At 50.9% G+C, this 25,301-nt stretch overlaps 2 protein-coding genes across 3 annotated transcripts in view; both read left to right on the plus strand.

Annotated features, from left to right (window-relative positions):
• NHERF1 (NHERF family PDZ scaffold protein 1) overlaps positions 1-2,023 on the plus strand; it is a 36,758-nt gene extending 34,735 nt beyond the window's left edge. For both annotated transcript variants that reach the window (XM_025178096.3, XM_075903714.2), the window contains exon 6: positions 694-2,023. In XM_025178096.3, the coding sequence (XP_025033881.3) occupies positions 694-858 (165 nt within the window). In that variant the 3' untranslated portion in view covers positions 859-2,023. The remainder of the gene's footprint in view (positions 1-693) is intronic.
• Positions 2,024-6,672: 4,649 nt separating this feature from the next.
• LOC102459442 (polycystin-1) overlaps positions 6,673-25,301 on the plus strand; it is a 72,287-nt gene continuing 53,658 nt past the window's right edge. The window contains exons 1-6 of the mRNA XM_075903721.2: positions 6,673-12,490; positions 15,662-15,733; positions 16,864-16,935; positions 17,195-17,364; positions 19,144-19,418; positions 20,076-20,457. Of these exons, the coding sequence (XP_075759836.2) occupies positions 12,033-12,490; positions 15,662-15,733; positions 16,864-16,935; positions 17,195-17,364; positions 19,144-19,418; positions 20,076-20,457 (1,429 nt within the window). The 5' untranslated portion in view covers positions 6,673-12,032. The remainder of the gene's footprint in view (positions 12,491-15,661; positions 15,734-16,863; positions 16,936-17,194; positions 17,365-19,143; positions 19,419-20,075; positions 20,458-25,301) is intronic.

Raw genomic sequence — 25,301 nt, forward strand, 5'->3', positions numbered from 1 at the left:
GAACCTTTTCTGCAAGGGTCAGTCTCTCTCAAACAAAAATGGCCTGATGCCCAAAGGGGCTGAGTGTCGCCCACTCAGCATCTCTCTAGCAGGGCCGTCCATAGGATTTAGGGGGCTCTACACAGTTCTATTAAACTGGTGCCCTTATGCCTGATGGCAGCCGGGGGATGACAATTTTAGAGATGTGACTTTTTTTTAAAATCTTCAACAGAAACTAAATACTTTTCAAGTACATTTTAAACTAAAGTCCAGTAGACTAACACAGTAAATTCAGAAACTGACCGTATATATCTGGGGTTGACAAATGGCTTCATTCCCACTTGCATGGCTCTTTCACTTTTACCTAGAGCCTCTTGGGAAGAAAGCAAAGCCACAGACCAGAGATAGGAAGGGGTGGGTGGGTGGACATTAAGACACAATGGTGCTCCAAATTTCTGGGTGCCCTGTGTAGCTGCATATTCTTCATATGAAATGGCTCTGATCTCTAGATCAGCCTAGAAACCTGGGGCTTGTTCAGAAGATAATTGTAGGCAATCTGGTCTACAAATGGTGGCCTAAGGAAATAATAAACTGGGCTTCAGGCAAGGGAAGAAGACTTAGGACAGTAGGGGATAAAGGCAGACCATATGCTCAAGCGGAGGAGATGGGGAGGATTGCTTTAACACTCAATTTGCATGTTGGTCACCTTTGCAGCCTGACTCTCAAGAGGAGGAGAAGCGAAACTCCACACCAGATCCGCTACTTGACCTCAACGTTCCCCTGGCAGTGGCTAAGGAGCGCGCACACCAGAAACGTACCAGCAAGAGGGCACCGCAGATGGACTGGAGCAAGAAAAATGAACTGTTCAGCAATCTCTGAAAGCCCTGCCTCCCCAGGGAGGAAAGGAGAGTTATCCAGCTCTCCAGCCTCTGACCCAAATCTTCACCAGCATCTCGCTTTCTTTCCCATCTCCAGTTTCGCTAGGGAGCAAAGTCCTTTTCCCTGCACTTGGATTGCACAATTTGGTTTTTCTCTACTGTAAACTAAAGGAAAAAAAGCACAATGGCTCCTTTTTGCATTTCCAGAGCAGTGTTAATATTCAGAGAATGACAAGGTGTTTTTGTGTGTCAATAGCATAGGGCTCGTGCATGGTAAGGGGTTGGACCGTATCATGGGCCTGAAACAAACCCTGTGTCTTTACAGTGGACACCACGGGGCCCCTTTCACTCTCTCACCGGCTCTTCACTGAAAGATTAATCCATGTAAATGCAGGGAAGACATTCAGGGGTGACATGGGATTTTGAGTGCCTGACTTGAGATCTCTGAAAAGGGCCTGACTGGCTCTGAGGGGCCGCATGTCTGCAGGTAAGCACCCAAAATCCCTAGACCTGTCTGAATCTCTTAGCCTTGGGCTTCCGTGCATTTTAAGCTCCAGTTTGGCCAAGAAGCAACAACCTTCCTTCCAAGAGTCACTATGTATTTGGGTTTTTTTTAACCTTTGACCTGGGGTTTCCGTCCACAATGATCCACCCTGTCAAATCCGCTGGTCTGAACATACTCTGAGAGCATTGCAGTTGAATCAGTCCAGCTGAGCACTTGTGTGAATGCCATGAAACAGGCACCCTGAGTATCACTGAACCTTTTGTCCCAGGCTAATGGGAAGTGAGCTTCCAAAGGATCTCACTCCCTAGGGCTACTTAGACCAGCAGGGCTTCTTTTGCCATGTTGTACCCAGAGGGTTTGTTCCCACAGGGCTGGGGATGTTTGGGCCAAGCACAGTGACCAATAACTGCAGGTGAGAATCTTTCAATGTCAGGTTACTTCTGGAGACAGAACCGATCTGGGTTTTGAATACTGGAATGTGGAATGTAAACTTTTTAAATACTTTGTTTTTCTGAAATAAGGTTTCCAATCACACTGATTTTTTAGAAGAAAAAATTTGTGTGGCAATGTTTTTTCCCTGTGGATGTTTTATTTCTGTGTGCGCGATCGGGGTAGAATTGTACTATTAAGCTCAAGAGAAATTCTTTACTAGGAAAAAATCCTTTCTGACTTTGTGTGTTCATTGGATGGCTAAATCCTTCTAAAGCAGGCAGCCTGGGGGCTCTGAGCAATCCCCAGATTTAGCGCCTTGGCTGTGCTATGGAGAGAGACGTGTTGTAACTGCCAATGGCAAACGTGTTTCAGCACTTCCCCCAGAAGCATTTTCCTGGAACAGCTCTCTAGACGCTGCCCTAACATGCTTCCCTACTGTGCTAGTGCGGTTGGGGGGGGGGGGAAACCTGGGCACCACCCCTGGGCTGGCTCAGCTAGTGGTGCAATGCAATTTGGGCAATCCTCCTGCCGGGAGCAGGGACTGGCTTACTGGGTTTGGCAGGCACAAGGTAGGCAGGCTGCCCCCGTAACAGAAGAAGCAGTGTTAAAAATGCTGCAGTCTTGCACCAGATGTGCTCCCACTTGTGAAGTGGGAGTGGCTGTCAACAATAGTGTAGAGGGGGCCTTGGGAAATTTCTGCTAGTGGGGGTTTGTGTGGCTAAAGTGCCTGCCTGTGCATTGGTCCTGCTGGGGATAGAGATGAAGGCCAGTAGCTCTGCCCTGCCCCCATCTTCAGACTCAAAATAATTGCCCCAAGTGTGGCTGTTTAAGCCCATCCCTCCACTGGCCTGCTTCTGGGGTGGGGAGGGATTGGCTGGACCCTCTGCAGGCTGATGTCTGGGGATTACTAATGCTCTAATCCTTGCTGTTCAGGGGGGTGAGAGGAGGTGCGTGCAAGACTGCCATGTGTACCAGCCATAATCTGCTACGGCTGTTGCTGGAAAGGATTCCCAGGGAAGGGTCACGGCAAGCGTGTGGGACTCTTAGCTCCATGTTTACTGACCTCATTAGAGGGCAGCAGCCCCAAACTGAGGAAAATAAACCAGCTGCCCTGCAGCTCATCAGACCCGGCCAAAGTGTTTGTGGGGCCCAAGGCAGCACGCTGTGGTTGGCTGTGTTGGGCAGCTCCCAGCCAGGGCAGCAAGCAAGTGTCCGGGCAGCCAGTCAGCACAGGGCCCAAGGCAATTGCCTTGCCCTAATGCCAGGCCTGCAGTCCATCACCATGTCACAAGACCAGGCAAATGCCAAACAAGCGCCAACCCAACGTGTCCCAGGCTGGTAAACATGAGGCCCTGATGAAGCAGCCCCCTGTCAAACGGCAGAGGGAAAGTGGTGAACAGCTGAGAACGGCACTGCTCCTGGGCTGGTGTGGTGTGGAGCAGGCTGCCCTGCTTCCCTTGCCTCTGATAGGGGTATGATGGATGACGTCTGTGACTTGACCTAGCCAATTGTTGAGGTGTGTGTGCCGTTAACATACAGCAGACCTACACTGGAGCATGCAGATGTATAAGAAGCTGCTGCCCACAGGGAAGAGGATCCTGAAATGGGACTGGAAACAAGGGGGGAGGAAGCATGGAAGAAATCTCTGGTCTGTTGAGAGAGACTCACAGCAATGTAATAGTATTTGGTGTGCAGGGATAGCAAATGCAAGTCCGGGAAGAAGGGGAGGGGCAAACAAATGCATGAGAGTGTGCTGAAGCAGTTAGAGGATGGGCTTGTGATGTAGGCAGGTTTGTTATTACCCTACCTGCCTACAGCTTTGTCTACACTGCCAATTGAACAACTCTGTCACTCATTGGCGCTTTAAAAAGTTCCCACCTCCACCCCAAAAGACACGTCTGCTGTGGCAGTGTGAACAGATGTATTCTCCTACCCACAATGCAAATCCCAACCCTGCTCAGAGGAGTTGCGAGTATTTTGTCCACATGTGCCAACAGTGCTTACACTGCCAGACTGCTTTAGCGATAGGGCCTTGTCACTAAAAGTGTGTGGTATAGACTATGCCTAACGGTATGTGGATTTCAAAGGGTGTGGGTGCCTTGTTTCCATTCCTAGGTGTGTATGAGATGGGCCAGGCTTGTGTGTGTTTGATGAGTAATGGCATTTAGACTCCAGAGGAGGAAACTACAGTCACCCAGAGGAAGGCAATAGCTTCAGAACAGGGAAGCCTAATAGTAGCTAAACTTGATGGACTGAGGCACTGGCCAGCCCTTCTTGCGTGGCTCATTCTCTTAGCCTCCTACTGCAGCCTGCACATGGAGTTGCTCCTAGCAAGAGGCATGTCTTGCTGGAGGTCCTGGGTTCTAAGCCTGGTGGAGGTGATTGAAACAAAAAACAGGACTATGTAGCACTTTAAAGACTAACAAGATGGTTTATTAGGTGATGAGCTTTCGTGGGCCAGAGCCACTTCCTCAGATCAAATAGTGGAAGAAAATTGTCACAACCATATTGTCACAACCAAAGGATACAATTTAAAAAATGAACACATATGAAAAGGACAAATCAAATTTCAGAACAGAAGGGAGATTGGGGGGGGAGGTAAATGTCTGTGAGCTAATGATATTAGAGGTGATAATTGGGGAAGCTATCTTTGTAATGGGTAAGAATTATTTTGGAAAAAGTTTGGAATGGAGGTCAATGGTTCTGGATTGAGAGAAGATTAAAATAAAGGTGAGAGCAGAGCAGTAAAGTTATGATTAGAGTGCTTCACCAAGGCCCCCAATTAGGATGGTGGTTTGGAGTGTGTTGGGATATGACACTCACAACGCCATCGTGAAGAAACCAGAGAGTTGCCTCTGTATGGATCTATTTTTGTTAGTCCCTAAGGTGCCACAGGGCTACTCATTATGTTTAAAGTTACAGACTAACACAGACTCTGAGCCTATAGATCTGTGACCAAAACTTTGCTCAGACTCCACTGCCTGCCCCAGTGATGTAGGAAATCATATGCAAACACTTGGAAGGTAATAAAGTGATAGGGAATAGCCAGCATGGGTTTGTGAAGAACAAGTCATGCCAAACTAATCTGATAGCTTTCTTTGATAGGATAACGAGCCTTGTGGATAAGGGAGAAGCGGTGGATGTCATATACCTAGACTTTAGTAAGGCATTTGATACAGTCTCGCATGATATTCTTATTGATAAACTAGGCAAATATAACTTAGGGCCACAATAAGGTGGGTGCATAATTGGCTGGATAACCGTAGTCAGAGAGTTGTTGTTAACGGTGCTAAATCCTGCTGAAAAGGGATAACAAGTGGAGTTCCTCAAGGGTCTGTTTTGGGACCTGTACTGTTCAATATCTTCATCAATGATGTAGATATTGGGATAGAGAGTACGCTTATTAAGTTTGCAGATGATACCAAACTGGGTGGGGTTGCAACTTCTTTGGAGGATAGGGACATAATTCAAAATGACCTTAGCAAGTTAGAGAAATGGTCAGAGGTAAACAGGATGAAGTTTAATAAAGAGAAATGCAAAGTGCTCCACTTAGGAAGGAACAATCAGTTCCATACATACAAGATGGGAAGCGACTGTCTAGGAAGGAGCATGGCGGAAAGGGATCTAGGGGTCATAGTGGACCACAAGTTGAATATGAGTCAACAGTGTGATGCTGTTGCAAAAAAAGCAAATATGATTCTAGGTTGTATCAACAGGTGTGTTGTAAGCAAAACTCGTGAAGTCATTCTGCTGCTTTACTCTGCACTAGTTAGGCCTCAGCTGGAGTACTGTGTCCAGTTCTGGGTGCCACATTTCAAGAAAGATGTGGAGAAATTGGAAAGGGTACAGAGAAGAGCGACAAGAATGATTCAAGGTCTAGAGAACATGACCTATGAAGCCAGGCTTCATGAACTAGGCTTGTTTAGTTTGGAAAAAAGAAGATTAAGGGGGGACATGATAGCGGTTTTCAAATATCTAAAAGGGTGTCACAGGGAGGAAGGAGAAAATTTGTTCCTCTTGGTTTCTGAGGACAGGACAAGGAGTAATGGGCTTAAAGTGCAGCAAGGGAGGTTTAGGTTGGACATTAGGAAAAAATTCCTAACTGTCAGGGTGGTCAAATATTGGAATAAATTGCCAAGGGAGGTGGTGGAATCTCCCTCTCTGGAGATATTTAAGAACAGGTTAGATAGACATCTGTCAGGGATGGTGTAGATGGAGCTTGGTCCTGCCTTGAGGGCGGGGGGCTGGACTCGATGACCTCTCGAGGTCCCTTCCAGTCCTATGATTCTATGATGTAAGGGCTTTACTAGGAAAGCTGAACTAACACCGTTACACACCAGCTCCCTGGTGAATGGTGAGGCTCCACTCAGAGACTTGTAGTGGAGGAAATAAGTCTTGGAAGGAAAGGTGTCTAGCCAAGTAGCAGTTGCAGAGCCTGGCTGGGGAGCTTGTTCCGTGGCTGCCAGCGCCACCTTGTGGCTTGGGCTTAGCAGCAAAATCAGAGTTTGCAGCCCTATATGTGTGTGTGTATGCTCAGTAGCTGAAGGGAGTTAAACTGATAAGCCCTTAGCCTGTGGACTGTACAGGGTAAGTACATTGCAAATCAAACCCAGACAGCTATTTGGTCATAACTGCAACACCTCAAAGGTCAGGGCTATTTTTCCTAAGCACTAGAAACTTCCCAGGGTTCAATTAGTGTAACCTCAGCATTACAAACACCAGAGTTTGGAACCTACCAGTCAAGCACACATCTCATTTTGAACTGGGAGTGCTCAATCAGGCAGCAGCAGAAAGGCACACCAAATACATTCAGTGCTGTTAAACTTCTAAAAATAAAGGGAAAGTGTGTGTGTGGGGGGGGGGGGAGGGTGTGAGAGTTGACAAGGCGAGGAAATGGTTTCTGTGCTTGTTTCATTCAAATGAAGATGGTAACTTAAAAGCAGCATTTTTTCCCTTGTGTGGTAAAGTTTTGAAGCTACATTCAGTCAACGGTTAGTGGTAAGCTTTGGAAAACACGCAAAGCATTTTGTTCGGAGTTACAAATAGCCTCTGTTCCTGAGATGCTTGTGGTGTTGAGGTTCTACTGCAAAATGGTGACTGCCCTGTCCCCAGCCCTTGCATTCGTGGCTGGTGGTGGCACCGTACAAACAGGGTCTCCTCTAGGCCCTTTGCTGAGTTCTAATGGGTCTGCCAGTTGTAAGGGGATCTCTCTCTCCCCCTACCTGTTCTGAGAATGGCAACCTCAGGAAATTGGGGGTGTTCTGTAACTCGGCTGCTGCTCTGCCCAGGTTGAGCGCTTGACCTTTTCACTTCGGTTCAAAAACAAAATGATGGAATTTCACATGATGCAGCTGTGGTGAAAAAAATTCTAGATGCCAGAAACTCTGCTGTTTAAGACTCCCATTGCTCCTCACCAACCAATAAATGAAGACTCCACTAGTGCCACAGCTGAGAACGCCAGGGAGAATTTCCTGACTTTTTGGTGTGTTGTTTTTCACCCCAATTTTCATTCTGCCTACTTTTGCCTTTCTGACCCATTTGTGAAATTGTGTGTAGAGAACCTCCTCTCTCTTCCCCTCCTTCGCACACCAGCTGCATGGCCCACTAGTGGTTAAATTCCATGTAAGTATTTAGCTGCTGTCTACTGGGCAACATCATATGAAATAACATATTGTGGTGGGGAGGTTTTGGAAACACAAGGTTAAAGATAACTATGGAAAAATGACTTGACTCGCACCTGCAGTCTGTTGTGTTGCATGGTTGGTAAATTTGCAACATCAGGGGCTAGGAATGATGAACTGCAAAAAACTTGATAAGTGGGTAGGATAGAACCCTTGTTCCTTGTGGCTCCTGGTATGTACAATACCTGGAGCGAGCTGGCTGGCCTTTCAGAGCACTCAGAGGGTGCATCTAGACAGCAGCACTATTTTGGAATACTTTGGTATCCTAAAATAGCGTTTTCCACGTCTCGACAGTGGGCCCCCTATTCCAAAATAGCTTTCAAAATAATGGGTGCGCTATTCTGACATTCCTGTAAACCTCATTCCACCATGAGGATGTTTCCACGAGGATTAAGGGATGTTTGGGAATAGTGCGCTATTTCAAAATTAACTTGAAATAAGCTACGCAATTTGTGTAGCTCAAATTGCGTAGCTTATTTTAAGCTAAGGATGCAGTGTAGACGCACCCAGAGATAGTTGGGTGAGTATTTCTGATTAATGCTTTTGGCCCAGAATACCAGGGTTCACTAGTCTTACAAAAATATTGGTGAAAGTTTTTAAAATATGCTGGTTAAACTTAAGAACAAAGCTTATGAAGGTGAAGGAAACTTACTACATTAATGTTTGTTAGTTTCTAAGGGGCTACAGGACCATTTGTTTTTTTAAGTTACAGACTAACACGGCTACCCTCTGAGTCTGAGAAGAAATTACAGCAGGGAGTAATTTCTAGCCAGAGCTTTACAAACACTTAACTGACAGTGATGGTGTCCCAAAAGGGGAAGGAAAAACAGACCCAAACTAAGGTGCAGTGAGCTATGGGCAAAGAGGCTCTCCTGCCTTAAAATGACTGGCCCTCTTTTGAGGCACTTCCTTTGAGAGTTACAGAACATGACTGAGTGGGGAAAGGATAAAGAGAGGGCTATAAATCAGGATGTGTGGAGCAAATGAGTAAGGGAGTGTTGTTTACCCCTTCAGGTAAGACATGAACCTGGGGTGACTCAGTAAAATCAGTGGGCAACCAAAAGGAAATATTTCTTCACCCAGCACTCAGTCAGGCTGTGGAATGTGTTGCCAGGGATGTTGCAGATAAGGGGAAGGAGCAGAGAGACATTGGAATGTCAAAGTTAATGGAAAACCAGAGCAAAAATTCCACAGAAATGCCATCCCCTTCACCCTGCTCTGATTTGAGGCTTCTCCTACAGCTGTGACCTAGCTGAGTTCCAGGGAAATTAAATAATTATACTCTTGGTGTATTAATGTCTCCAGGAGGTTATTTCACTCTCTAGGCAATTTTTGATGTGGAGGAGACACTCCAAGATTTTGGTAAGTGGTTAAGGGGGCCACACTTTTCAATGGAGGGGGTATGGGATCTGGGATGGAGGTTGGGTGAAGAAGGAAGCTCAGGGTAGGGGACTGGGGTGCAGGAGAGGGTGTAGGGTCTGAGAGGGAGTTCATGATCTGGAAGGGAGTTGTGACATGGAGGAAGAGGAGTGCAGAGGGTTTGGGTGGTGACCTTTGGCAGGAGGGGATGGTGGCCTGGGGCAGGGAGTGCCAAGTGCAGGCTCTAGCCAGTAAACGGGAGCTGACAGTTTTTGCTGGGCGGTGGGGACAGCATCCAAAACCTCTGCCTCCCCCTGGTGCCCAGAGCAGAGAGTCACAGGGAGCAGTCACACTGCTTAAAGTGGTGTGGCGCTGCTCAGTGCTCTAGTGTCCCAGGAGGGTAGGCCATGGGCCAGATCCAGCCTACGAGCCATATCTTGCCCACCTGTGCTCTAGGGAGTGGTTGGAGAGATGAGCAAGCATGTGATGCAGGCTAATGGGCAGAATAATCTGCCCGTCAGAATATGTGCATCCTTCTGAGCCACTCAGGGAATCCGGACAAATACTGGAAACACTTTGAGAAGTCAGGAGCAGCCTGCAGATGTGGCATTGATCAGAATTGGGGCTGGCTTGTAATATTAGCAGTGCCCAACAGGTCTTCATTCTGCCAGTAAATTCGAATAGACTGAACTGAGAAGCAGGCTGAGACATCCATACCTTTCTGAGCTAGTCCCTGTAGTCCACGGCTCACTGCCCTTTCCTCCCTACCTTCACATCCACAGTTCTGGGGCTGTCATTTTTAGGCAGGGTTCCCCTGGTATTTAAACCCAGGACTTCAGGCAGCACAGGCAAGACCCGTGCTACAAGGCTATGCAGCCCAGTTCAACAGACGCCGACTTCCCTCTGAGTGTCTGTGTTTTGCAGGATGCCACTGTAAGCAGCCTCCAGGGACCTCAGGGATGAGGAACGTTGTAGCCATGACAGTCTGGAACAAGGGCCTGCTGGTTTAAACCAGTGCCACTCTCAGTAAGGAACCACCAGGCTGGAAATAGAGGCCCTGGATGGCAGGGGTATCCACAAATAAGCAGCAGCATGGGAGAAAAGCCTGTTTTGTTTGTTGAAGTTTAGCAGTGGTGGGGAGGGTGTCAGGTGATGACTGGCAATACCCTCCCCCATGGGAAATGACACTCCCGGACTTTGCTGAGCTAGTGGCCCGCAGAAGCCGATTCCACCAAGGGGAGGTAGCTGTTGCTCAAGACTTCGGATTTCACAGATCATATATTTTATACACAGAGCAAATCTCTCCATTCCAACCTGCTCTCCAAACCTCCCAGCTTCAGCATTCTTCTGCTCACTGAGCATTCGGGGAATTTACTCACTACAGAGGGAAGACTTCTCTAGGAACGGTTGCTGGTGAGGTAGCAGGAAGGAGCTTGTGGACAAAGCACAAGTGAGTTTCTCAGGGGCCTTTGCTCTGTCCCTGGGGTGGAGAGGGGGGAACGGTGGGAATAGAATGAAATGAGCCCACACTTGTGCTCAGAGAACTCTTGGATTAAATTGCTGCTGAGCTCCAGGGTGGAAACAGAGGGCACAATAACAACACCACCTTGAGGAATCGCAAACTATTCGTAGGGCCGTCTGCAAGTGCCAGAGATACCAGGTCTGCTTCCTTGACCCATGTCAGTCAGGAGACACCAACAGGGTTTTTAAAACTCTTTTGGGGCCTTCTTTCCAATGTGTGTGGGAACAACCCTAGGGAGTGCCGGACACTCTCTGGACCTGGATGGAGAGAGCTAGTGGGGGAGTGTGGAGGCCAGGAGCAGGGAAGGAGAGGAGAAGCAGCTATGTGGCAGAGAGAATCCTGAGGAGGTAGTCAAGAGTCCTGGGTTTCTCAGAAAGGGGAAGCATAGGAGTCCCAGGGCATGTCTACACATCAGGGCTAAAGCCAAAATACGCTAAGCAACTTGAGCGACGTCAATTGCGTCACTTAAGTCAAAATAGCTTATTTCGGCTTTTGGCGCTGTCGGAAGTCCGAGTTAGAGTCCTCTTCCTCCGACTTCCCTCACTCCTCATGAAATGAGGGCTACAGGAATCAGAGTAAGAAGTCCTCCAGCTTGCCATTATTTTGCCATTATGTTGAAATAGCTGCTTGCTGTGTAAATGCAGACTATGTTGTTTCGGAGTAATGTCAGTTATTCCAAAATATCGCTGCTGTGTAGACATAGCCCCAGGGTTTCAGGCAGGTGCCTTAGGATCTGCAGAGAGGATACGGTGAGCTGGGTTGGGGACTTGCCACAGAGCCTCCCTAGTTCGTAGGCGTGCCTGGGGAAATCTCCAGGGAATTGATGAGTTTTGCAAATAGTGAGTCAGCAAACAAGCATGCTAGCACATAATCTGTGCTGACACACTCCCTGCCTTTGTTTTGACAACTTTCTGTTCCATTTGTTCCTTTCTGCTCCTAGTGCTCTAGCAGATGTACAGCAAGGTGTCTGTAACAGGAGGCAGGTGCCACTGCCTGTCTCTGCTGTTAACAAAAAATCTCTGCCCAGTTAGAGTGGGATGAAACTGCTGAGGGGAGTGGGGTGACGCTTTTTGGATCAGAGAAGTGAGATTTATAAAGTGCCAATGGCTAGGTGGCAAGTGTTTGCTGACAGGCATTTCATGCTGCTTATAATCATCTCCATGTGACCTTGCATGCTGCCCGTTTGCTGCATCTTGCCTTATTGAATGACACTCGCTATGAAAGGGACTTTTTGTGGGCATACATTACCTGGTACCAGGGGCCTTGATCCCTGCTTGAGATTGCTCAGCACTCCCACAGTACAAGGTACCACCCTGGTCTGTAACGAACTAGCTGGATACTGCTCCATTACAAATTCATACATATGTTCTTATCACCCCCAGTTTCCTCCCCTTTGTTATTTCTAACACTTCATGTGCCAAGGCTCAGAGAAATGGGCATTCCCCTTTTTTTGCTTCATCTCTAGAATCTGAAAAATGAAAGTCAGCTAGTGATATCACTTCTGTTTTCTAAGCCAGTTTCACTCCTGAGCTCAAGGCTGCAGTGTAAATGCAGCAGAAGGGTGTGGGTTGGTCTACCTGGGGCTGTCACTTTAATGCCAGCTTTGTAAAGATGGGCCTGTTTGCAAGGGGAGAACCAACAGCTTTGCTTTAACAACTGGCTTTTCAAGTCTGGTCATGGAAGCTAGAGCTCTTTGCAAGGCAAAGCAGGTATGTCAGTCTGCCCTTAGGGCTGCCTGCAGTTCCATGTCTCTCCTCTTTGGGGCGCTGTTTTTGTGCAGCCTTGGCACAGGGTCTAGACTTGAGGGGGCCACACCAGTAAACCCAGCAGTGATGGGGCTGAAGGCAACACCTCCAAAGCCATGGGGCACTGGAAGATGCAGGGCAGATTTAGGGACCAGCAAAGACAGGGTTTTAGCTTACAACAAGGAAGGGGCAGGAATAGAGGAGCTTGGAAGTGGGATGAGAATGCCCACAACAGCCAGAGCCAGGTGCCACAAGGAGATCCCAGCACTGGAAGAAGCCACTCCATGCCTAGCCAGCTGCGTCTGCACTTCCATGGCAGTGAACTGCTCTCGACTGGGGCTGGCAGAGATTCCTATGGCACAGCCCTGCTCCTGGAGAGTGACAGTCCTGTGAGTATTTTGCTGCAGGGGGGCCCTGCCTGGAAGGGGTGTTGCTTTCAGAGGGGCTGTGAATCCAGCCTTGCCTCTTGGGAGGAGAGGAACCGCCCGCAGGGAGAGGGCAGCAGCCTGTTTACAGGTGCTCGGCAGTGCTCTCCCTACAGGCGGGGGAGTGCCAGTTCTGAGAAAAGGCTGCCTTGATGGAACATTAATGAAATCCCAGAGCTCTGCCCAGCTGATCTGGGGAGTCTGCCAAGGAATATTCACTCCTCCGCTGCCTCCCTTTGGCCTCTGAACTCGGAGAAAGGGCCTGTCGGGTCTCAGGGAGATCAACAGCAGTGCTCCAGCCTCCTCTCCTGAAGATCCTCCCTCTGCATTCTCAGACCAGTCTCAGAGGAGGCCTGGGAATTACTGCATTGCACAAAGAATCCAGGATCTCAGTCCTTGATCCAGGGATGCCCTCCCAGCCACTGGGGCCTAGTGGTGAGAGCACAGGACTCAGGGAGGCCCTCTGAGCAACTGGGGCCTAGTGGTCAGAGCACAGGACTCAGGGAGGCCCTCTGAGCAACTGGGGCCTAGTGGTTAGAGCACAGGACTCAGGAACCCTGGTTTGGAGTCCCATCCCTTTTGCTGACCTAGAGGAGTTATGATTTGCTCAAAGCCACAGCTGCTGTAGCTGTTAAACAGGAATAATAACGCTGCACCTACCTTGACAAAATACATGGAGATTGTTGGGAAGAAAATGCTACACTGTGTTAATCTTCAGTGATGATTCTTTAATGGCAGCTGTGCCCACTGCAAGAGTAAGATAAAGTGACAGCAGCGTCCCAGGGACGTTGCACCCACATCCATGATACCAGGTTAAGTGAGCCGCAAGATCCGCACCCACAGCTTCAGGCTGGAGACTGTTGGAATCCTGTCGGGAGGGCAGGGAGGGATTTGCTCACAGTTCTCATTGCCCAGTTGCTGGAGGACAAGGGCCACTGCAGCAAGCTAGTTGGGCACACGGGTTTTGTCAGCACCAGTGCCGGTGAAATTGCCTTCCAGATCAATTTCGGGTTTCAGCAGACGGGCTCAAATCAGTGTCTGGGTGGCTCAGTTCCCCCTCCTGAGAGATCCTGCCCTCATTCATGCCTATTAGGTGGCCAATGAACATCAAAGGCAGGGTAATTTTGGGAGAAGGATGCTCCTTAAGTTACAGCAGGGAGTGTGGCCTAGTCTGAGCACCAAACTGCAATAGAGATGAGAGCTGGATTCTATCTTTGACTCAGCCACTGCCTCCTGTCAGGAAAGTTGCGTAAATGCTCTGGGCCTCAGTTTCCATGAACGTCGTATTCTTCCCCGGAGGGGTTATGAGACTTCACTGACATGTCCTACTATACAGGTGCTCCAGAAGGATGGAACAAATCTTTATTCCTTATTCTTCCCAGAGTCCAGTACGTCCTTCTGCCAGTGGCTGAGGGGAAGGGAGGGGCTGGTTTAACAGGGGCTGCCATGGAGAAGGCATGGGGCTCTGTCAGGGGAGACGGTGCTGTGGTACACCTCCTTAAGGAGCTCCAGCCAATGGCCCTCCAGACTCAGTGGCTTCTCAGGCTCTGTCAGCGTGGCAGCATGAAACCCATAAAACAATACTTATCTCCTCATTCCCACCAGTTGCCATGGAAACGAGGCCTGATCACCCACAGTTTGCAGGCCCAAAGCTGTAACCTGGGACAACAGAACTGGTTGTTCATGTCCCTGCTGGCTGCGGTAGACTTGGGGCCTGGGCAGCCCTGGTTACTGTCACCCTGCAGGTGGCAGCTGGGCAGGCCAGCAATACTCTTGCATAAAGAAGGACCTTCCAGAGAGTTCTCTACTTAGTTGAGTTGGGCCCATCTCACTGAATGACCTTATAGTGTAAGCTTCTCCCTCCTTTCCCCGCCCCACCCCCCCTGCTTCTGAGCGTTTCCCATTAAATTTCCCTCCAGTGAAGCTTATAACAAGGGAGGGCAATCTAAAACACTAGATCCAAAATAGCCCCAAAGTCCTGGGTGAAGGTGGATTATGCAAATGGCTCCTTCTTATAATGGGCAAATCAACAGCTTGGATTTGTCTCCCTGGACTGTGGCCTGCTGGAGACTCAGGTCTGAACTTTGCCAGTCTGCATCCTCCCAGCATGGCCCAGTACCAGCCCAGGAACTTGCTGGCATAGTTCCCCGCCTCCTCCCAGTGGAACTAGGTTGGGCCCACTTCAGGGACCCTCAAGAGAGCATTAATGGAGAGCCCTGTTGCAGGGCCAGTAAGTCACTGATGCTACGGTTACACTGACTTTTTTTTCCCCACCGGAAGAAGATATGCAAATTGTGCTCGCATTTGCATATCTTCTTCCGATTCTTTTTGTGGAGAAGGTTTTTCCGATATTTGGCCCTGTGTAGATTGGACCAAATGTCAGAAAAAAAACCCTCTTGCAAGACCCCTTATTCCTCGTAAAGTGAGGTTTACAGAGTCTTGCAAAAGAGGAGGTTTGATGACTAGAACTGTGAGGAGCTTTAATTAGTTAAATTTCTTCCTAATGTAACCACGGCTTCCCTCCCCCGAGACCTTCTCCTTGTGGATTCTGAGGGGAGAGTCTTCAGCAGTAGGAGTGGATGTTTACTGCAAAGGAATGTGGACTTTATTTAAAACATCCAGCAAAGCTGTGATAGAGCAACTCCCACCCCTTTGTTGCCCCTGCCCACCACATCAGTGAGGAGCCATGGCAGAGCCTGAGCTCACAGGGCAGAAGCACTCAGACAGCAGCCTCCTGGGGAAACACGCAAGACGACTAGTTAAGCACGTTCCCCAAGCTTCCCTCCTGGGCTGACTTCTGGATCTGCCTAAAATACAGGCCCCAAGTCCTGGAGAGCCCAGGGCAGGTGTGCCAGCCCCCTCGTCTCTGTGGGGCAGTTGGAGAACCCAGGGCAGGTTTCTCAATCCCCAGTCAGAAAATGGAGGCACAGTCAACTGAATGACCCACTCCAGGCCTCATGGGAAGTCCAGGGCAGAGCAGAGACCCGAATGTCCCTGTTCCCCATCCAGTGTCCTGCCCCTTAAGTGAGGGCCGTGTGATTCATGGTTTCCCTGTGAGCATTTCATGCTGCCTGTTGCTAGGAAGCGGTGCTAGGGCCTGCACCGGGTGCAAATAACACTTTGCTTTCAATACAGAGACCTGTCCCACAACCACCTGAGCGAAGTCCGAGCAGAGGACCTTGCCGCATACCCCAGCCTCCAAGTGCTGTAAGTCACTCCCCAGCCCAGGACTGGGCAAGATGCGGCCCGGAGGCTGGATCCGGCCCACCTAACACTTTGATCCAGCCCATGGACGGCATCTGGCGTCTTTCTGTTTATATCCTGCTGCCCGTGCCACTGAATTTCCAGGCGGCGGCTCAGGCAGCAGGATCCTATTGAAATGGCTCCTAGTAGTGGTGCTATCCTGGCAGGGGCCGGAGCCATGAGCCCTTTAATAGCCGTAGCAACCATGGCAAGGCAGTAGCAACAAGGCTAGGAGCCAAAAGCCCTTTGCTGTGTTTAGTTCAAAACCTTCAGCCCCAGCCCCGCCCCTCCTGCACCATGGAGATAGCCCATGGCCACCTACCAACATTTATTACGTGGCCCCCTGCATTGGTGTGTGGTAGCCTAGGCGGGGCCTAAACCTCTGCCCACACTCTGCCCCCAGAACGCCTATTGTAGTATTGCTGCCCCCGGCACCCGCTGTCCCTGTACTGCAGGGGCTGGAGAGGCTCAGGCTGCATGGCCTCCTCCCTCCCAAGTGCTCCAGAGGCTAGGGAGGCTGTAGCCCACAGCAGCCTCTGTCCTTGGTGCTCCGGAAGCCAGGGAGGCTGGGGCATGGATGCCCGCTCGACCCCTCCCATCTCTTCCCCTCCCTGTGGTGAGAGGGGGGCCTCAATGGAGGGGGCAGGGCTATAAGTGGGGCTGGGACCCTGCCTCCCCCCGCCCCAGCTGCACCAACCACCCATACCTCCTGTGAAAATTATTGCTGGCCTTAGCCAAAGCCCCCACCCCTTCCCCGTCAGCTTCTCACTCACTTCACAGTCCAATTTGGGTGGCAAGAAAGGGCCCAACAGGTTTGACTCCTTATTGGCAATGTTTTCAGCCCAGATGCTCAACGGCCCACGAAGCTGATGCTACCGGCCTCAGTGGCACCCCTAATCAAGCTTGCTGGCCACTGTGGGGGCTGCAGTATCCAGAAGCCATGCTTCTCCTGAGCTCCGCACAGTCCCTGGCATGCTGCATGCTAGCCTGAGCTTTCCAGCAGAAGTCCCGGCTGTTCCCTCCTGGCGAGGAATCAGGGCCCAGAGCTGTCTCCCCTCCCTCACAGGGTCTCCTCTCTGGTCTTTCCTTGGCAGGGATTTGAGCTACAATTGTATCCGCACCATAGAGGAAGGAGCCTTCCGCCACCTGGGCAGGCTGCAATCTCTGTAGGTTATGGGCCTCCTCTCAGACCTCTCTGCACCTGCTCCTATTCCTTCTGTCTCCCTGCCTTGGTGTATTTGTCCCTATCCCTCCTCTCCCCATCCTTGTATCCCCCATACCCCCTCCCTCACACTTCCCCCCACATTTTGGTGAGTGTTTCTTCCATTTGGGGGGTGGGGCTCTCTACACCGACTGAGGGAGGGGTCTAGAGGTGCCCAGCTTCCCTTCTCACTGTCCTCCCTTTCCTCCACTCGCATCCCACAGCAAGCTCGTCTCTAACAGCCTTGTGTGCGGCTGCTCCTTGCGCTGGCTCGTGGCCTGGGTGCGAGAAAAGCGCCCGCTCATGAGTGATGCAGAGATGTTCCATTGCTTCCAGCCAACAGCCTCCAGCAGCATCGGGCTACTGGAGGCAGATTTCTCAGCTCTGACCTGTGGTGAGTGACCCCCCCGCCCCAGCCATGGCACCCCGAGCCCTGCTGGAGAGGCTGGCCTTGGGGGGGAGGGAAGATCCCAGATCCGTGATGGAATTCCAAGCATCAGACTCCTCTGCGACTGTTGCCCCCACCCCAGCCCATGTGAGCCTGGCAAAGCATCCCAGGCATGTGTTATGAATGTAGGGGGTGGAAGAATTCCTCATGAACACAGTGGTTTGAATGTTCCCGTTGGTGCTCTGTGGTAGTGCGGGAGCTGCCTTTGTCCAGCCCCTCCTTTGTATTTTTGGACTCTCTGACTTCACCTGGGAAAATCAAGAGCTAGGTACCTCACAGGCTGCCAAAGCGTGAAGCCTCTCTGGCTCTCCTCCATCCAATTCTATGGACGTTTTTTCTCTGTTTTGTTTTTGGAAAGACTCCAGGAGTTTTCCCCTTGTGAGGTTAGGATGCCCCTTCCCATAGCAACCACTCATCTGCCAGAGCCAAGCACAGATGTCCAGACTCTGGTACAAAGCAAAATCACGGAGCTGTAGGGCCTGGCTCAGCATGCTGTCCCTGAGGACTGATGCAGATGCAGGATTCTGATTCAGACCCATCGGAGAGCTTCAGGAGAGTAACTGGGATGGATGAATGAGAGAGAATCTGTAGGAAAAGATGAGCTGAACCAGGAGGACCCAGATAGGATAGAGAAACTAGGTGAGAGGAAGGAGAGGTCAGATCAGAAAATTGCTTCAGGGTTAAAGAAAGAACAGGTGACCCAGGAGGTCACCTCAGGTTCCCTAGAGCAGAAACTTCACCAAGGCCTCAGTGAACTGGGAGAGCTCCAGATAGCCTAGGTCCATGTGCAAAGCATTGTGCGATGAAGGGTGGCTTATTATAGGTGTACGGTGAAGTCATGGTTCCACTTACATCAACAGGAGTTTTGCTGTGGAGTTCAGCAGAGCTAGGGTTTCGCTCTTTGTGGGGGTTTACAAATGTAAAAAAGAAAGTCCTCAGAGAAACAGGGAATTAAGAGAGTAACAAAGCCAAAGACCTGTGTAGTTGTAGGGTATTCCTGAGAGGCGAGGAGAGCAACGAGTCCACGGCTAGTCTGACTCCTGGCCTTATAACTGTAGGGCTTGGGGTGTTCCTAGCCACTGTGACCTAGCGTGATGTAACCTAAAGAACAGCTAACCAGATTTTGCTGAAACTTTAATTTAAAAGAAAAATCCCCCTTGGAGTGAAAGGGAGCATGAGAAATTTCCACCCACTTTTGGAGGAAGTTTCAAAGGAGGAGAATGGGTGATTCGGAACAGGGATGGCCCTGAATTGCAGGATCCGACCCCACACCAGGAGATCTAACTTCCTGGGTTCATCAGGATTTGGGTTGGCCAGGTTTTGGAATCGGCCTGTCTAGAGTTTCAAAGAGAAAAGGAGCAGGTCTGATTCATCTCTGCTGGCACTTCATGGAGTTGTTTATATCTGTGCCAAGACATACCAGAGGAAGGGGGAGATATTAGATGTAAAATACCACTAAAGCCAAATTCACCAATTCATCCCCACTCTGGGCAGGTGCAAATGGTGACACACAGTTCCAAGCAGTACAAAACCAGGTATCTGTTTCCAGAGAAGCCTTTGCAGTTAGCTCCCCTTGGCAGTTTTGGTTGGTGCCTCGGTACAGTATTTGCATTTGGGCTCAACTTTCTTCACTTGATCTACAGGGCTCTTTGCCACACTGAGCCCCCTACTCGTTCGCTGATGACAGACCAGCCAAGGGTTTATCTAGCTCCCTTTTCCTTTCAGCGGATGATTTTATCTCCTGTGTGAAGGACCCAGAGACCATGAGAGACATGGTCCTGCACTACTCCGACCTCCACCCTGGCACGCAGAGTCAGGCCTCCTGCCATGCGCTCTGCTATCAAAAGGCACACACCCATTACGGCCTGGACTTGGAGGACCGCTGCCTGTGTGGATCACTAGGCAGCAAAGTGGCCATGGAGTGTGGGAAAGTGTGCTCCAATGAAATCCAGAGCCAAGTGTGCAATAAAACAGTCGTCCATGCCGTGTACCCTGTCCAGGTAACCGCACCACAAGTTAGGACAGTGTCTCGTCCGAGGGTATACTTAGCTAAAGCTTTGCATGGCCTGCTCAGCCTGAGCTAGCTTGACTCCAGCCTGCACAGGTACCAAGAGCAGTGGAGACAGTGCAGCCCAGGCTTGTGAGCTGACGATGTACCAAGGTCTGTGCCAGGCTTGTCCTACCCACACTGGACTCAAACTGTGCTGACCTCCCTGCCTTTGATACCCACTCTAGCTTAAGCAAGCCCGCCTGTGTACAGCTTTTGTTGTGTAGACAGACCCTGAATGTGACGTATTTCTCTTCTGCAGCCAGTCAGGACAGGCTGCTGCTCTGCGATAGCTGGGTCTGGGAGAAGTTTTCAGCTGCAGCCTGTGCTAGTTGGATGTGGGCTTATGGCACCCTCTGGGAGGCTAAAAGGAAAAGTGGCTAGAGGGAGCTCTGGATAGGGATTTAGGGGGTTGGATGGAGCCCCACCTGACAGAGGGGTTGGAGACAGGGCCTGTCTGTGGTGGTGGAAGGGGTGGGGAGGAGCAGAGAGGTTGTGGGAGTGAGAGATGGAAAAGAGCTCTGCCGTGGCGTATTGGGGCATTGGCGACCTGAGATCAGATCACTACCTGTGTATTTCTGTGTCTCATTCCCTCTCTCCCCTCTGCCAGGTGAGTCTCTCGCTCTCTGCTCCTCCCCATTACAGTCTCCATGAGGTGATTGAATTCACCACAGAGACCCTGCTGCCTGAGACCTTATATGCCTGGGACTTTGGAGACGGAGGGCAGCAGTTCTCCAGCAGCGGCCCAAGAGCTCAACATATGTATGCCCTCCCTGGCAACTACGTGGTGGTGGTCAGAGCGCAGGTCGGGGGCCGGTCCGTGCTACACAGAGCTGCTGTCAGTGTGGTCCTGCCTGTGGGGCCAGTGGGCATAGAGTGCCCCAGGGCAGTGGGAAGAGGAGAAAGCGTCCACATCTGGATCCATAGCCAGCAGGGCACTGACCTCTCTGTCCTCTGGAGGAGGAAGACACCAAGTGGACAGGAGATGCGAGGTGAGATATTGCAAGGCGTTTATCAGTCGTGTTGTCCCCTCCCCACGAGTTGGGGAAGTGGCTGGGGAATTTCTATGGTGCATTGCAGTGCTGGGTGTTGGAGGAAGAATGGCAGGTTGTGACCTTGTCCTTCCTGCTTCCTTCCCTTCCCTTCTCCCCCTGGCCCACACCCTGGAAAAGGAGTAGATAGCCGCAGCACAAGCAAATGACAAGGAAGCCTGGGGAGGGCATAAAAGCAGGGCCAGAACAGCAGAGTCTGGAGGGGATGCAGAAGCAGGAAGCATGGCAGAGCAGCAAGAGTGGCAGGATGGTGTAGAGGGCATGTGGCAACAGGGCATGGGTGGGCAGTCTGGAGCGGGGTGACAGCGGTGAACAAGGCAGGACGGGGAGGCAGAGGAGTCCGGAGGGGGTGTGGCAGCCAGGGGCGTGGCAGGTTAATCTGTAAGGGGCGTGGCAACAGGGGGCGTGGCAGGTTAATCTGTAAGGGGCGTGGCAGGTTAATCTATAAGGGGCATGGCAGGGCATCTGGAGAGGGTGTGGCTAGACAAGGCGGTTTGGAGAGGGAGAGTCAGTGTCAGTTCAGGAGATGGGGAAATGCCAAGTGCATCCTGGAGAGGTGCTATGCTCTGAGCAGCAGGGGAAGGAGGCAGCCAGAGGCTGCTTGGAGAGGGGTGCTGTGAACCTGAAGAGATGAGAGAAAAGGCTGAGGGAGTTCCCTGGTCTCAGTCAGTCCCAGAGCCCGGCAGGGGTTGCTGTGCAGGGAGAAGGGGGGGGGGGGGGTAGGGAAGAGGAAGAGGATCAGTTAAAAGCAGCTGCCTGTCTGTGTGAGGAAAGCTCTCTCCACAGAGACCTTTAGAGAAGGGAGGGCTGCAGCCGCGTATCCAAGGAGACTTGGGGCAGCCACAAAGAAAGGGTTTAAAAAAAGTTTCCGAGTAGAGCCCTGTAAACGCTATCAACGTAGCACAGAAGACGGCAAAGTCCATGAGGCAAGAGAGCTTGCAGCCCCCGGGGAGCTCCAAGGACACGAGACGGAGGGAGAAGAGGCTCAGAGGGACATCGAAGGGGTAACCCTCTCCACACACACAGAATGCAGCTCAGTATTGCCTTAGCCCAGATGCCACGGTGATGGACGTGGTATTAGACCCTAAGCAGGCAGATCATTTCCGTGGCCTTGTGTGGATCCTTCTCTCAGAGACCGTGGTACCCTGCGGAGCTACGTGGCAGGGGTGATGCTGAGCCAAGACTTACAGCTGGGCTGGCTGCTGCTTCTCCTGCTGGGCAGGGGAACTGCTGGTACGTGGGGCCTTGTCTGTGGAGAGTGAGAAGGGCAGGGGGTTCCCGGTGATGGGTTGGCCAGAGGACGACCCTAGTCATTCCCTACTGGTGCAGAATCTCTGTTGTGCCGCTTCTGTGGCTACTTGGCTGGGTTTGCAGTTGAGCGCAGTGGTGACTCTGTGCTTGGCACCTCCAAAAGGGCTTCTGGAGCGCAGCACCTGACATGTTTAAGCTTTAATGTTGGTTTATGTTGAAGCAAATGGAAGGGGGAAGGCGAGAGGTCAGATTGACTTTGCCAGGTGGTCTCCTATAGTCGAAGGCTGCCTCTCAGTCTCTCTGATCTCAGCCCCATGTCGTCCTCCACAAAACCAAAGCGACTGAGGCCCTCTTGCATGTGTAGCCTGCAGGAGACAGTCTGTGCGAAGAGGCAGCATGAGCAGCCAGGATGAGACAATAGGGTCTTAGTGGAATTGCAGAAGGTGATGTCCATATGCAGTGTTCCCTGTAAGCTGAGTGCTTGGGCGGCCACCTAGGAGAGATGCAAATGTTGCCCAGCTGGTTAGCAGTGTGCCCACAGCTGGCAACATGTGCTCCCACAGGTGGTGCACACCTTCTCATGTCTTGGTGCACACAACAAAATTTATTCTACAAGTGAATGGAAACATTTTGAGGGAACATTGCCTGCATGTCCCTTTTCAGCTCATTTGGAGCAGGCCAATAGTCCATCTACTCCAGTATTCTCTCTTCAGGAGTGGCCATTACAACGTGCTTCAAAGGAAGAGAGAAACCCTTCACAATGCACCTCACCGGGCTGTAATTTGCACTGGGGGAAACTTCTTCCTGACCTCACCTGGGGATCAGACCATGCCCTGAAGGGTGAGGTCTGATAGCCTATAAGATCTGAATCTCAGCTAGTACAAAGGCAGGTGACTTTGTAATCATCCACCTCCTCTCTTTTTCAAATGCTCTAAGCTGTTTGTTCCCTGCAGCTGAGTAGTGGCAAATGTCTGGCTCTAAGTGCCTCTTTTTTGCCTGATCCTTCCTTAAGGCTTAAGCACTGAGCCCTCTTCTTTCTGGTTCATCGGGTTTGTGGTGACTTTTCCCTCTGGGAGAGCAGATCCATGCAGTCAGCTGTAGATGCTACACTGGACTCTTGCTGTGGTGATGGGTTCCTGGCCATGCCGTTGGCACTGGGCTGTTGGGCGTTCTCTGGGTTCTTGGTCATGCCCAGCAGCATAGGTCAGGACTATGGTGCAAGCCCGTTGCATGGATGATTGGTACCTCTTGCCAGTGGGCTTCCCATTTACTTTTGGAGCATGCACACTGCAATGTGCTTGTCTGGAGTGGGACATGCTTAAAGCTCTGGTAACCTGGGCTCTCTGGCTCTGGGTGCTTTGCAAGACAAGTGACACCGTGTATGTTTGCTTTTATATTTCTTGTGACTGTGGCTCCATGATGGATGGAGATGCCAGGCCCCTAGGGCAGCAGGGCAGGAAGTTAGTGAAAGCCGAGAAAAAGGAGCATCTAGTCACCTGTCCCAGAGTGGACAGAGAGGACAGGAGTATGGAGAGGAGCCCTGACGTAAGCAGACATGGCTCCTCTTATCTCAGTGGGAAGCTGCACAGGTTTACATCAGTGCTGCATGTGCTCCTACATCTCAGCAATGGAAGCACAGACCTCCTGGCCTTATAACTGTAGGGTGCCAGGTACCGTCATGGCCACTGTGACCTACTTGCTGCATAACATGGCTCTGGCTGGATTCCCTCTCCCTGGCCTTTGTCACCCCAGAGAGGCCTGGAGAGGTCCCGAGTGTGTCGTGTGCCCAGAGGGGGGACAGTGGTGCACCATTTCTCTCGAAAACAAGGGCTGCTGATTCTCCATGCCCTGGGTATAGGGATGGGGTGAATGGGAGATGCTGCCCTCTCCCTGTAGCCATAGGCATGCACAGCACATTTCATTAGGGTGTACACCGAGGGGATTTTATTTTTTATTTTTTTTAAAGGTGAACATGTATTGAATACTTGATCATAAAGGACATTATTTTTATTCATCAAACAAACTAAAGAAACTAAAACTTAATTTTTTTTAAATTAACAACTAAACTTTACTTAAATATACAAACTTAAATATGGGACATTGTACTTCTTAGTTTGTTTTTTACATGTGCAATTCGGCACTTATTGCATAATACAGCACTCCATACTTTAAAACTAAAAGAGCGTATCATGCGATTAAATTAAAACGCAAAGCCACTTTTTTTAGACATTATAGGGTTACCAGGTAGTCTTAAAAAAAATACCGGACACACTTCATGGGGGGCTGGGAAGCAGAGCTGGTCGGTCGGGGGAGGAGGTCAGGCAGAGCAGGGCTGGCTGGGGGAGATCAGAGGGAAGGGGAGAGGGCCAGTGGGAGAGGGGCTGGCCGGCGGAGCTCAGGAGGAGGAGGGGAGAACTGGCTGCCCAAAGCAGCGCTGGTGGGGGGTGCAGCGGGGCTGGCCAGGGAAGATTGGGAGGAGGAACCAGCCAGGGGGAGGTAGAACTGGTGGTGGGGGCAGGGATTGTGTTCAGCGGGGCTGGCCAGGGAAAATCGGAAGAGGAGGGGAGAACTGGCAGTCGGAAGCAGGGTTGGCCGGGGAAAGATCGGGAGGAGAAGTGGGGGAGAACCAACAAGCTGGCCAGGAAGGGGTGGGGGGAAGGAGCTTATCAGCCAGTGGGGAGTGGGACTGACCTGGCAGGCCAGGCGAAGCGCGAGTCAGTCCAGCTGCAGCTCCACCACGCGCTTGACCAGCGCACAGGAGCATGGACCGGGCTGCCCCTCCTCCTCACATGCAACCAGGGCTCCCAGTGCCGATCGCGCACCACCTCCCAGCCACTTCCCCCACCAGGCTTCTGGGCGCCCAGTTGGAAAACCAGAAAATACCAGACATTTCACATGTCTGGTATTTTCTGGATTTTTTTTTTACCAGACAGAGCCCCAAAAAACCAGACTGTCCGGTAGAAAACCAGACATCTGGCAACCCTAAGACATTAGGGTGTGCCTGGGCACACCCGGCACACACCGTACGCATGCCAATGTGTGGGAAAAGAGAGCTGCATGGTGTCTGCTGTGAGGCCCGTGCCATGGTTACTCTATTTTGTCTGGGATGTGGGGGGGGGGGGCAGTGCCATGTTTCCAAGCCAAGTGAAAGCTTCCCTGGAGGATGCACGGAAAGACAAAGGATGAAATCCTGGCCCTGGTGACCTCAATGCCATCGATTTCAATGGGGCTGGGATTTCACTTCCCATCTCTGCCTTGAAGAGGCAACAGCTGACTACAGAGGAGGTTTCCTGAGGGGCCAGGCTTTAGAGAAAGAGGACACTTGACCCAGAGAAAGGATAGCCTTGTGGTGAAAGCAGTGGACTGAGGGTAAGAGAATTCCTGGCTCTGCCACTAATTCCCCTGTGTGATCTTGGGCCTGTCACTTTCTCTCTCTCTCCCCACAACATCTCTGTGAGAGCCCGGATTGCAGAGTGAGAGAGAAATTAATAAATGTAGATAAGATGCTTGTGTACTGTGGTGATGGGACCTTT

The sequence above is a fragment of the Pelodiscus sinensis genome, chromosome 20, assembly GCF_052426305.1.
Source record: "Pelodiscus sinensis isolate ZL-2025 chromosome 20, ASM5242630v1, whole genome shotgun sequence".
Classification (NCBI taxonomy): domain Eukaryota; kingdom Metazoa; phylum Chordata; order Testudines; family Trionychidae; genus Pelodiscus; species Pelodiscus sinensis.